This window comes from Sminthopsis crassicaudata, chromosome 5 (assembly GCF_048593235.1).
Source record: "Sminthopsis crassicaudata isolate SCR6 chromosome 5, ASM4859323v1, whole genome shotgun sequence".
Lineage (NCBI taxonomy): Eukaryota > Metazoa > Chordata > Mammalia > Dasyuromorphia > Dasyuridae > Sminthopsis > Sminthopsis crassicaudata.
In genome coordinates this window covers 200,430,201-200,443,544 of record NC_133621.1, presented here as the reverse complement: position 1 = coordinate 200,443,544, position 13,344 = coordinate 200,430,201, and the positions used below count along the sequence as shown (strand labels likewise).

General features: G+C 35.9%; 1 protein-coding gene across 3 annotated transcripts in view; it reads left to right on the top strand.

Annotated features, from left to right (window-relative positions):
• IL15RA (interleukin 15 receptor subunit alpha) overlaps positions 1-9,919 on the top strand; it is a 41,429-nt gene extending 31,510 nt beyond the window's left edge. For 2 of the 3 annotated variants that reach the window (XM_074269442.1, XM_074269445.1), the window contains exons 6-7: positions 8,095-8,152; positions 9,053-9,919. In XM_074269442.1, the coding sequence (XP_074125543.1) occupies positions 8,095-8,152; positions 9,053-9,137 (143 nt within the window). In that variant the 3' untranslated portion in view covers positions 9,138-9,919. Of the gene's footprint in view, positions 1-8,094; positions 8,153-9,015 lie in introns of all 3 variants that reach the window. The other variant, XM_074269443.1, reaches the window with a different exon arrangement.
• Positions 9,920-13,344: the final 3,425 nt, after the last annotated feature.

The following is a 13,344-nucleotide window of genomic DNA, read 5'->3' as shown; positions in this document are numbered from 1 at the left end:
ATAAAAATAGGGCCCTGGAAGAAGAGGACAGCTCAGATCATGAGGATGATCTGAGGTCCACTTAATTAGAAGGATCATGGATCCTCTAATAAAATGCTGTTGGATCAGTCTCTTATATATTGGATAGTTTTAGTCTTCATAGCCAACCCCTTCACCTCAACATACACATATACAATCTTCCTTGTTCCCCTTGCTATTCCTCTCACTCAATAAATATTTCATCTCCCTGATTAAATAATCTTACTTAGAGACCACCACTCCTAAAATGTTTTTCCTCTTCATTTCTGCCTCCTTCAAGCTTCAGATAAATAAAAAGTATTTCCCAGATTTCTTTAATATTAGTGCCTTACCTCTGTGACTACCCCCAGTCCTATTCTGAATATAGCTTGTCTGGACTTAGTTGTTTGTATGTTGTCTCCCCCATTAAACTGTGAGATCCTTAAGATTTGTCTTTTTCCCTTCTTTGTGACCCAGAATTTATAGCACCGCTCTTAGTAAGGACTTAATGACTACTTAAAGGACTACTACTGCTGGAGTAGCACTAGAAGTGATGAAATACTAGCTGCCCAGAGAAATCCCCTATTTTAAGGAGAAAATGGAAGCATTCCAGTGCCTGCAATATGGCAGGTAGTGTCATGTCTTTGTTATCCTTGAATCCTCATTCTCATCTGAAATTTCAGCCTGACCCTGTATGCCATCTCTTTATCTATCCTTTGAACTCCTTGATATCAGCTTACACTTCCAATTTGGACCTTGCCCTGGATGGCATTCCTATCCCTGCCCAAATGACCTCAAGTTTCTGGATCTCTAAAATGGACCCTTTTCTTACTTTCCTGGTCTGGAAAGCTTCAAGCATCCCCAAACCAAGCTTCCAAGAAATGTTACATAATGGATTTCCATAACATGAGGTCTTTTCCTTACCTTACTTCCAAGAAATAAGTACATGTAGCACAAATGGTGAAAATTTCTGACTTTGTGCCAGAAATTTAGTCTGCTACTATTTAGAATTTTTTTCAAGCTCTGCTCTGTCTGGAATTTTCAAAATGTATGTGTCCATTTTTATATCCTGCTTTCTAGAGCCCCCAAGTTGGGATGATTAAAATATACCTTTGTAATGGAGGAGTGATGAGGCGGGATTCCTAAGGATGGTGGAAATATGGAGTCTATTTATTCCAATGTCTTCCCCCTTTTTATACCCTAATACACATGCACTAAGTATGTATTGGGCACGTGGGACCACATGAACAACTTGCTGTTGTATGTATTTTGCCACCTGGTAGCACTCTGCTTCATCCACAACAGGTTGCCATCTCTGCCCGACTTCTCAGGAAGGCATAGAGCCCTTAGGGGAGATGGGGAGCCGAACCAGACATTGTCAGCAGATTCTCTCTGGACTAAAGGATCTTATACCCTACCCAGAGCTCCCCCATTGTCTGTGGCCCTCTGCAATCCATAGCAAGTAAAATACCATCAGGAGTCAGGAAGTTCTGGACTCTTTCACCTTCTCTCTGGAGCTACAACTTTGGTTTCTTCAATTCTTCTTAGTCCCTGCATCTCCAACTTTCCTAAGTCACACACCCATCTAAAGAGCTCAATAGTTTGGTAGCTGGTATGTAAATCCATGAGCTTAGTTCTTCTACTCTGAATTTTTTTACATGAGGGTGGGATGTGATATAATAAGAAAATCTGTGAATGACTATGGGTTTGTATTTCAGTCACAAAATTTAGCCAAAGAGTGTCTCCCTTATCTACCACCCCATTTCCCCTTTTCACTTTCATTTGTAAATTATTTTTAGTAATTGAACAAAAACAGAAAACAAATATTATAGAAGAAAAAAACTATATTATTGACATCTACTTGCTTTTTCTAATAAATCTTATCAACTATAATAAATGGAATGCTAACCTTATTAGCTAATATGAAGATTTATCTATGTGACTAATAATAGAGACTCATTATTTGCGAGTTCAGCCTTTCTTTTTTTAGCTTTTGAGACATAAAAACTGGTGTTTGGGGGCAATTAGGTGGCACAATGGATAGAGCACCAGCCCTGAATTCAGGAGGACCCGAGTTCAAATTTTGCCTCAGACACTTAACACTTCCTGGCTGTGTGACCCTGGGCAAGTCACTTAACCCTAACTGCCTTAGCAAAAAAATAAATAAAATAAAATGCAGCATTGAGTCACAAGAATCAATCATAACTGCCTACTTTGTCATTTGCCCTCCAATGTCTGCACATCTGCAGATTATTTCCCTACATATTTAGGCGATTTCTATTCATGGTTATGGTTATCTTACTGTATGGTTTTTTGCTTTTGAAATTTGTCTTGATAATGTTAAGTCAAACTAACTGAATTAATTTGGAGCTTGTTACTATTACACACTGAATTAAACCTGCTCTGATCCCTAGTTTACTTCTCTTTTCTATTTACAAATTGCATTCTCATTGCTATAACTAAAAGAGGGTTTCTGTGTAGCTAGGCCACCTTCATTTGCTTTTCTCTTCATTAATTCCTTTGAAATTCTCGACTTTTTGATCTTCCAGATGAATTTTGTTATTATTTTTTCTAGGTCATTAAAATAGTTTCTTGGGAGTGTGATTTGTATAAAGCTAAATAAATATATTAGTTTAGGGAGTATTGTCATCTTCATTATATATGGTTGACTTATCCAAGAGCATTTAATATTTTTCCAATTGGTTAGATCTGACTTTATTTGTGTGGAAAGTGTTTTGTAGTTTTGCTCATATAGTTCCTTACTTTCCCTCGGCAGATAGATTCCCAAATATTTTATGCTATCAACAGTAATTTTAAATGAAATTTCTCTTTGTATCTCTTGCTGTTGGATTTTGTTAGTAATGTATAAAAATACTGAGTATTTATGTGGGTTTATTTTGTATCCTGCAACTTTGCTAAAGGTCTGGGTTATTTCTAATAGCTTTTTAGTAGAATCTCTGGGGTTCTCTAAGTAAACCATCATACCATCTACAAAGTGTGATAATTTGGTTTCCTCATTACCTACTCTAATTCCTTTAATCTCTTTTTCTTCTCTTATTGCCAAAGCTGTCATATCTAATACAATATTGAATAGTAGTGGTGATAGTGGGCAACCTTATTTCTCTCCTCTTCTTACTGGGAATGGTTCCAGCTTATCCCCATTACTTGCTTGCTGTGGCTTTAAATTTCTTTATTTATTTTAAATGCACATTGCTTTATGAATCATGTTGGGAGAGAAAAATTAGAACAAAAGGGAAAAACCATGGGAGAGGGAAAAAAAACAGAAAAAAGTGAACATAGTATATGTTGACTTACATTCAATCTCCATAGTTCTTTTTTCTGGATGCCAATGGCATTTTCTGTACAAAGTCTATTGGGACTGTGTTGGATATGAGTTCTTTTAAAGAGAAAAAAGTTCTATTTATGTGTTTTGTTTTTACATCATAGATTGAGTCTCTCTGGAAATGTCCTTCTACTTCTCCCAGAAATGAAACCAGTCTTTTTGCCAAAGATAAAAGGTTGTGGGTGTTTTTTTTTTTAACCTTATTCAGTGACTAATAGCATATTCAGTAACCTCCTGTAGAAGTCCCCAAGCTCTCTGCTGACAGGAGGGAAAAGAATTTCACCAATTTTTTTCTAAGACCATTATTGGTTTCCAAATTGCTCAGGTAGTGCTAAGCCTGAGTTCTTAAACATGATTCCATCAGAGTAAAAGGTCTAGTTATGATTTGGGTATAGACTCAGTCATAACCCAAGATAAAAATTGCCCTTGAGTTGTTAAATTTTTTTCAGCAATAAAAATTCATAAAAATTCCTAAAGTTAAGAGTTTTATGATCTGTTTATTTCAGTAGAGTGCATTTACCTATTAAATCACACTTTCTTGAAATTTCCAAGTGTCCACTTTTTTTTTGGTGATGAAAGGGTTTCATTTGAAAATTCTGAGATACACATTTAGTGCCTATGGAAATTTGTGCTCTATCTATACCTCCCTTCTCATCCCAAAAAACCTTAGATACCATTCATGTCCCTAAGGCTCCCTTGCCTTCTTCTTTTTTTTAATATTTATTTTAAAAAACTAAATACAAAATAAGAAAAAATAAAATAGAAAAAGAAAGACAGAAAAAGAGAAAAAATTGTCACAGAAAATCAAGGAGGATTAAAAATATTTAACAATATCTATATTTTATTTCAGGAAAGTATTTGTAATAGGAGAGATTATATTCATTACTGTTAATCTTTTTTTTTTTTTTTTGCTTCCTTGTAGCTTATTCTTTTGTTCTCTGCTGTGGACCTTTTACTTTATGTTTTTTTCCCCTTTCATCCCCTCCCTGCATTGCTTCCCCTGAGCAGACTATAGTTAAGTACAAGTATATTTACACACACACACACACACACACACACACACACACACACACACACACACCAACACATGAACTTACTCACATACATATATTTATATACACATACATATACCTACATGCATATACACACACACACATATATATATATATATATATATATATATATATACACACACATACACATTTATACATGTAAACATGCATCTAAAACAGTATTAATCTGGCTAATATATAATATAGATTTTTCTCCTGATTGAATCTTTAAGTTTAACTTTGTCTGAGATCAGTGATTACTAGGTCTACTTTTTTTCTAATATATTCTATTCCTGACCCTTGTTGTAGTATTTGTGTACATCTTATTTCCTATCTAAATTAATTCTTCTACTTTAATTCTATTCCTTAATTTGCCTTGCTATTACTTAACCTCTCCCCATCATGAATTCTCCCCTTATTTTCTCCCCCCACTCTTTCCTTCCCTCTTTATCCATTCCTATATACCTTATCGCATTCCCATTAATCTAAACATCCTTCTATTTTATCCTTTATCCTTTTCCATTAATCTACATATCTCATCCCACTGCTATAAATCTACATAACCTTTCTATACCCCCGACTTATCCTATTCCCTCCTCCCTTATTTCTTTATAGATTTTGAAGGGTGCTGTATTCTTTGTGGAAAATATATATATATTGTTCCCTATTTAACACATTCCTCATATGAATAGATTTTCAGAACTACCAGCCCTCCTCTACTCTCTAATGCTACTGCTATGTTAGTTCTTCCTCTATACCTCATAATCACTATTTTTACCTTTTCCTAGATAGTTTTGCTTTTTAGAGTCAGATTATACTCAGCTCTGCTCCCATCTTTTTTTTTTCTGAGCTTCCCAATTACTGATGATAATCTTAAACATATGGCATACATTTCTATGTAAAAATATAAATAATTTGTCCTTGTTAAACCCCTTGAAATTAAGGGATTCAACATAATTTGTTGAGTTAAATTTATATGTTAAATTTTCTATTGAGTTCAGGTTTGGTTGAGACAAAATCCTGAAAACCTGTAAGTTAGTTCACTGAATGTCCATTTTTTTTGCTCATTATTATATATAGTAGATATGATAATCTTGGCTATAGGCCTACTTCTTTGTTGATATATATTATTCCAGGATCTACAGCCTTTTATTGTAGCTGCTGATAAATCCTACACCACAATTCTAATTGTATTTCCAGCATACTTGAATGGTTTTTTGTTTTTCGTTTGTTTGTTGTTTTTTTTTTGGTTGTTTCTTGTAGGATTTTGTCTTTGATCTGGGGGTGGGGGTCAGAATTTGGCAATAATATTCCTATGTGTTTTCTTCATAGGATCTCTTTGAGGTGGTGATCGGTGGACATTTTCTATTTTTACTTTCCCCTTTACTTTTCCTCTTTTACTTTCATATGAGAGATAATTTTCTTTATTTCTTGCGTTATGTCAAGGTTCTTTGTTTAGTCACAGCTTTTAGGCAATCCAATTATTCCTATATTTTCTCTGCTTGATTTGTTCTCTAGATCTGATATTTTACATGATCTATTATTTTTCATTGTTTATATTTTGTTTTGTTATTTCTTTATCTTATAGCTTTACTAGCTTTTTCTTGTACAATTCTAATTTTCAAAAATAACTTTTTCCCATTATCTTCTTGTTTTTCTTGGGTTGTTCTTATTTTTATTTTAAGGATTTTTTTTCAATTTCTCTCATTTGATTTTTGAAGTCTTTTTTGAGTTCTATAAATTTCTTCTGGGCAGATAGCCATTTAACATTATTCTTTGAGGTAAAAGAGGCTTATTTTACTTCACTGTCCTCCTTTGAAGATGAACCTTAATCTTTCCTGTTCCCATCATAAATTTCTGTGATTGCCTTTCATTTTTTAAAAGTGAAAACTATTAGTGTAACTACCCCTCATCCTGGGAGAGGGAGGGGCCAGAGGGGAGATGGTGCCCATAGCTTCACTTCAGCTCTCTCCTCTGACCCGGAACCCCAACCAAAACCTTCATCCTCCTGCAAGTGCCCACAGCCATCAGCATCTCTGTCCTGCTGCCTCTGCACTCCCAGTGTGCTAATTCCTTCTCCATCAGGACAGCATTTCAGCAGCACAGCCGAGTCTGGCATTCCCAATCAGCTGAAGTTCACTCAGTCTTCCCTAACTCAGATCCCTGATTTTCCCACACTGTTCAGGAGGTGAAAGTTCCTGTGATTTGACTGAGGGACCCTCCCAACCCTCCTATCTGCAGAGTAGCTTGGAGGTATTTATACTTCACACAAATTAAACTCCAGTCCTGCTATCTTTCTTTGCTCTTCTCAGATTGTCCCAGGAGGACCCCTGTTCTGCCCAAATCTCATTGGTTTTTCATTGGTCTATAGTTGCACAATTTTGTTCTGTTTGTGGGATAAATCTGGAGAGCTTGGAATTTTCTGACCTACTCCACATATTCCCAGAATCCTCCCCCTCCCTTCTTTTCTTCTTGAGACATCTGCTTTTTACTGTCACTATCCACTCTTTTACTCTTATGCTTCATGGCTAAATCACACAGAAAGCAAATGCTATCCCTTTATCTATATACATCTTCCTTTCCTGTTTCAACAATTTTTTCTCTCTAAATTCTATGTTCTTTTTTTCTTATTATTTCCCCAATCCAAAAATAAAAGAAAGAAGGGGAAATGACTTCTCCCTTGTAGCTATGTTCCTGTTCTTTTTTCTGTGGGGTCATGAAAAGACCTATGGATTGCGTTCAGGTTCTATTACTAACTTCACTCTGGCTCCTCTTTTTCTTATCTGTTGAAAAAAAACAATCAGACTAAATGATCCTCTACATCCCTTTCAGCCCTGACATTCTGATATTCTATGGGTCATTTTCTTAGACAATCTCTCTCAGTGAGTATTTTTAGGTGTGGGTTCAGATGACATTTGTACTGGGAAACTTCAGACAACTATAAATTGCTGTAATTCTGAGATTACCTTTTACTTATACTTATGATAAAATTGATTAGCTGGCAAATCAGCCTTCTCTACTGGCTGGAGAATGGAGGATGATAAAAGTATGAAAAAATTAATTTCAGAGGAAAGGTCCTAGCCTAGGAGATAGAGAAGCCAGCGTCCATCCTTCTAGAAAACTTAATTTCCACAAACAGTGGATAACCTTATCAATATTCATTAAGGGAAGTAGTCTATAGTTTTCTTTCTCTGTTTTTGCTCTCCTTGGTTTAGGTATCAAAACCATATTTGTGTCACGAAAAAGAATTAGGTCAGACTCCTTTGCCTATCATTTCAAATACTTTATATAATATTGGGATTAGTTATTCCTTAAATATTTGGTAGTATGCACTTGTAAAACTATTTAGTCATGGGGATTTTTTTTTTTTTGAGCTCATTTATGGCTTGTTTCATTTCTTTTCTAAGCTAGGATTAAGTATTCTATTTTCTCTTCTGTTAATCTGGGCAATTTATATTATAAAGAGAACAAATAGCTGGGGAGTAAAAGGATATGTTTAAAAGAGATCATGGATAGGGTGATTGAGATGTGTGGGATTATATGGCATTCTTACTACAATACATGCTCAGAAAATTCAATATCAAGAATAGGCTGATTGCAAGAAGAAGTAATGCAAATTGTAAAAGATTTTCAGAATCTTAGACATAAATTAGATCTCTGGATATATTGTGACACAAACTTTGTTTTGTCTTTCTTTCTCAGCAATTATCCTGATCTTAATTTTGGCATTTTTTATTTATTGGTTGTACCCTAGAAGAAGGTAAGTAGCACAAAAGAAAAATAGCAGAATTCATTCTTCATTCCATAGATGAGAAATTAATACCCTTATCAGAAAATAGAAAGTTACTTCTGTGATTCCATTGCCAGTCACCAAGGTTGATCCCAGGCTGTGATCTTGCTGTTACTACTTTAGCCTAATAGAGCTCCAGAGTAAACTTATTGGGACAGATTTCTTACTGTTATCACTACAGGGTTAATGGAATCTGTTATTGGAGGTAAAATTTCTTGGGCTTATAGTTACTTAGTTAATGCTGTTTGGGAGTTTTAAAGCTCCACCCTCTGACAGTTAGTGGGACAATTGATTGGAATAAAACTGGGTTAAAGCTATTTTATCCTGTATGTGTTGAAGGTTGAGTTTTGACTGCTTATGTTATGCTATAGTTATGTTCTTGCAATTTTTCTTCCTGTAACTGATCTTTATGGTCAGAGCAATGGTCCAAATGGGGCCAAGTGAATTCAAAGAGGCTGTTTTGTCCTACTTCGTAGTTAAGCACACTGTCAAATTCACAAGTGAAAAACTGTATTCGATTTGGCTTGGCACATTTCAGCTTTTTTTCAAAGAGATCAAAATACACTCAACAGGTAATTATTAATTCATATGATCAGTTCATCTCCAGGAAGAAGATTATCTAGACCATTGTTCCGCATACTATGATTTCTGAAAGAATCAAGATGAGCTACTGAAAATTTAAGAGTAAATAGATTTCTATGCTTCAATACTTCAAGATATTAACATTATTTTACAAATCATTATTACATAATACTTTGCACTTCCTTTTAGCACCCAGCATAATGCTTTACATATACAAAAAGCTCAATAAATATTTGTTGGTTTGAGCTCAGAGGACCTGCTGACACTAATGACTTTTCTATTTTGCAGGGATCCAGTCCCAGAAGTCTCTGTTGGGACAGAAGAGATACCAATGACAGGGGGAACTGATAGAGAAGAAGATATAGATAGCTAACTACAGAACACACATAGCAAAAATGGAAAAAAGAAATTCCTTTTGTCTATCACTCCTATGTAGCAAGATGTAGTGAAGAAGCCACATTTGCCTTAGAAAAAAAGAGCTCTCTTTAGCTTGTACAAATAGAGAGAAACAAACCAGAAGAAAAAAATCTGAGCATTGCATCTGAGGAGAAATACACGGCTCTTAACTTTAAGTTCTTTATGCATCTACTGAATACCCCAACATCAGGATGGAATTTGACCAGAAAAGGTTCTTCCTAGGTATACAGGTGTACTCATAAGAGTCAGGGCACTTAGAAAATACATTGTGGGAAAGTTTTCCAAGCAAAAGCTCAATTAGATCCTCATTAATAGCTACTTACTTCATTTGGTTGTGTCTGGAGACTGAAAGAAATCTGAGTATATTTGCCCCCAAAATATCTAACCTACAAATAACAAAAAAGTACAGTAATTACCTGTAAGTCTTCCTTGTGAAATGTCTGGTTAAAAGATTTGTAATTTTTAAATTAATAGCATGAGCATTTCAATACCTAAGAAACATATCTCCAGCTAGATTGCTTCCCTTTAAATGCATTGTAAGGGAATCACTGATCAGGCAGAAAAGAAACATGCAAATTTAGGCATAAATGAATCCTTTTGACAGATTATTTTTGGATCAAAGATTTAAAACAAGTGATTTTTTTTATATATGTGTATTTGTGTACTTTATATACTTGTTTGAATGTATGTAATATGATGTAAGATAAAATAAATTTTTAAATTTTTTTTAACATTTAAGTGAGACAATATTTGATTGAAGAATATATTATGACTGAAGAATAAGTTCTCTGTGCTGAATATTTTCTTGTAAGATAGGAAAAGAATGGAGTTGGTAGGAATCTGAGGATTCCTCTTCCATATTAATGTTCCCTTCTGCAGCTCCTTACAGCACTGCTTTTTTTCTGGAAACATTGGAGCAAGACCATATGAATTACCATTGGTCCTAACAAAGTTATTTGCCTTTCATAAGGACTTAAACATTTCCCATTTCTGATGGGGAACCCCGAGACTGTCCTGACTTGGGGAGGACCATGAGGTCTCTCCTCTTGAGAAACTCCTTGAAGGGGAGAAATTCTCCTTGAACTCTTAGAGAAGTTCTCCCCTGAGAAAGACCCGCCCCAGGGAATCAAGATAAGTAGTTTCCTGTTATCCTGGAGGAGACCGGCACACCCCCCCATTGATAACACCCGCTATTGAGTTGAAGATTAGTCTAGGACTACTCATTCAATTGGAAAACTTCTATTCAATTTGAAGATCCCAGTCTTGATTTTTAACTCAAAGTACCCCCAACCAAGATAAAATAAGTTTCTGCTTGATTATTTCCTTGCAGAGGCCCAAAGCAGGAACATGCCAGGCCAAGGGACCTCTTCCTGGCATAGCTGCCTGCGAGGACCCCCTGGCTGCTTGGAAGACATTCTCTTCTCAGTGTTAACCCCTCTTTATCTCTCTGCCAGGATTTCTCTGCTAGACCTTTACTTCTCTTTCAGAATCTTGCCACTGAAAAAGTCAGCCTCCTAGCCAAAAGCTGACTTCTCAGTCCCATTGGTGCCAAAGGCAGATTAGAGCAGAATGCTTTGTTTTCCTGGTTCTGAGAGGAATCATCAATCAGACCTTCAAACTTCAAATTACTGAGCTGACATCATTTAAACTAATAGTCTAAATATTGATAACATTGAATAAGGATAAATGTCATCATTTCTGGTTAAGTATATATGTGTATAGCTGGGCAAGGCTCAAGCAAATATGGGCCTGCACATATTATACAGGTCATAGGGGAAACAGAGAAATAATGAAAATAAAATACAGAAAAAGAATTCATACATTCTTGTAAGTTCTTCACCTTATCTCTCTATCCACACAATTCCCCCCTTTAATATGTAAATGATTTTATCATATTTCTATGAAGAACTTACATACTATTCAAAATCAGTTAACATATCTATACATTAAAATGTTCGCACTATTGTTTTTCTGCCCAGGTTACTTATACCCTCGGAGTCCAATTCTTAGCATGCAACAAGAAATTTGATTTTACACACATATATTGCATCTAGGTTATAATGTAACACATTTAACATGTATGGGATTGCCTGTCATCTAGGGAAGAGAGTAAAGGGAGGGAGGGGAAAATTTGGAAAAGTGAATACAAGGGATAATGTTGTTAAAAAAAAAAAAAATACCCATGCATATGTACTGTCAAAAAAAATTATAATTGTAAAAGTAATTAAAAAAACATCTACACATTGCTTATCAAGTTCACCTTCAAGATCATCTCTCTCTAATATATTCCAGCCTTTTCTCTGAAGAATCATCATTTTAACAGCATCTTTTGTATGCAATATTTTGATAGGGACCATTGAATTATTCTGGTTACTAATGTAATTAAACAGGCTAGATATAGTGGTGATAGGATAATATCACTGATTGCAATAAGCTCATACCATAAAAATTGCTTCCACCAACTGTCTTGGAAACAGTTATTACAGAACAGATTGGCATTTGGGAGACATAAAGATACAAAGATAAATGGACAAAGATGACAATCTAGGGAAACTGAGGTACAACATTACACACTCTCCTTCTGAATATTTGAATTATTGAATTATCTCCCCTAGATACCTGGGAGGTCTCAGCACCATAATTTTGGCCAACAGAGTGTGAAGCAAATAAATCAAAATGAAACTAGAAAACGCAAGGACTTATGGCAAGGGCAAGTCTCTTCTGACAACCCCAGAGTTATCAGCAGTTCAGAGGCCTCCATCTCGGCCAGAGAATCCAGTCTGAGATGGACAGTTCAGCCTGATTATTTTTTTAAGCCTGTAACACAGAGGCTGAATTCTTATCTGTTACGAGCTCACTAACTTTTTAACACAGAAACAAAATAAATGCAGAGCAGACATACCCACACAGACACACGCTATTTTCACCTTTTACATACAGATTTAAGTCTGATATACCCAAATAATCCTGGGAACATTCTCCCAGTTTCCTTCCCTTTTATATCTGGGAAGTTCACCCCAGATTTGAATTCTCTGGCTAATGTCCTGATACAAATTCTTGGACTGCTTCTATCCCATTTTACCACTTTGGACCCAGTCCAAGTGTTAGCAGAGGCCCTTTGTTACTCTCACTCCCCTCAGCCACCTGAGAGCTTCCTCAGAAAAGTCCTTTATCATTGGGGTCGACAGCAGTACACACCAAAAACAAATTTAGGAGGACTAATCCCTCGGGGTCTCCCTTGACCCAGCCAATGGACCCCCAGGCCCCCGAGAGCATTACCTCAAGTTTACACATGTACATATCTTTCAGGCTGCAATGCCATCAGGACTCTACTTCCTTCAATCTTCAATTCTGCTTTCCACTGAGTATCCCTGTCTCGCATCGTTGTCAAGAGGGGAGGAAGGCTGCTCACCCAAAGCCAGAAACTATGGAGAAAATTACTCTGTGGGCGCCTGTCCCTGTCTGGGGTGCACACAGCTGTCTTCCCCCAAAGACCCCATCCCAGAGAGCCCCCCCAACTATGAGGGATGTAGAAAACCCTTACCCAAAATGACTACTCAGAGATCACTCAAAATAGAAAGCAGAAAGGTTGTTTATTAATAAATTCTCATGAGAATGAGCAATTCCACCATGAGGAGGGAAAGAAAGCTTGCTATAGAAGGGCTAAAGAATTAATAAAGATATACAGCTTTTATAGATTCTGTTACAAAGGATTACATCATAAGTTGGGGAGCATTGAGAAATAGGTGCCCTCTCCCCTAATTGAATGTTAAACATTGGTGCCAAAAGCAGATTAGAATGAAATGCTTTGTTTCCCTGGTTCCGAGGGGAATCATCAATCAGACCTTCAAACTTCAGATTACTGAGCTGACATCATTTAAACTAATAGTCTAAATATTGATAACATTGAATAAGGATAAATGTCATCATTTCTGGTTAAGTAAATATGGTTATAGCTGGCCAAGGCTCAAGCAAATATGGGCCTGCACATATTATACAGGTCATAGGAGAAACACAGAAATAATGAAAATAAAATACAGAGAAGAATTCATACATTCCTGTAAGTTCTTCACCTCTTTATTCCACACATGCTGGAGCTGAAAGGATTTAATGGGATCAAGGATGAACACAGAGAAAGTTAATCTTGGTTAAAATATGGACTG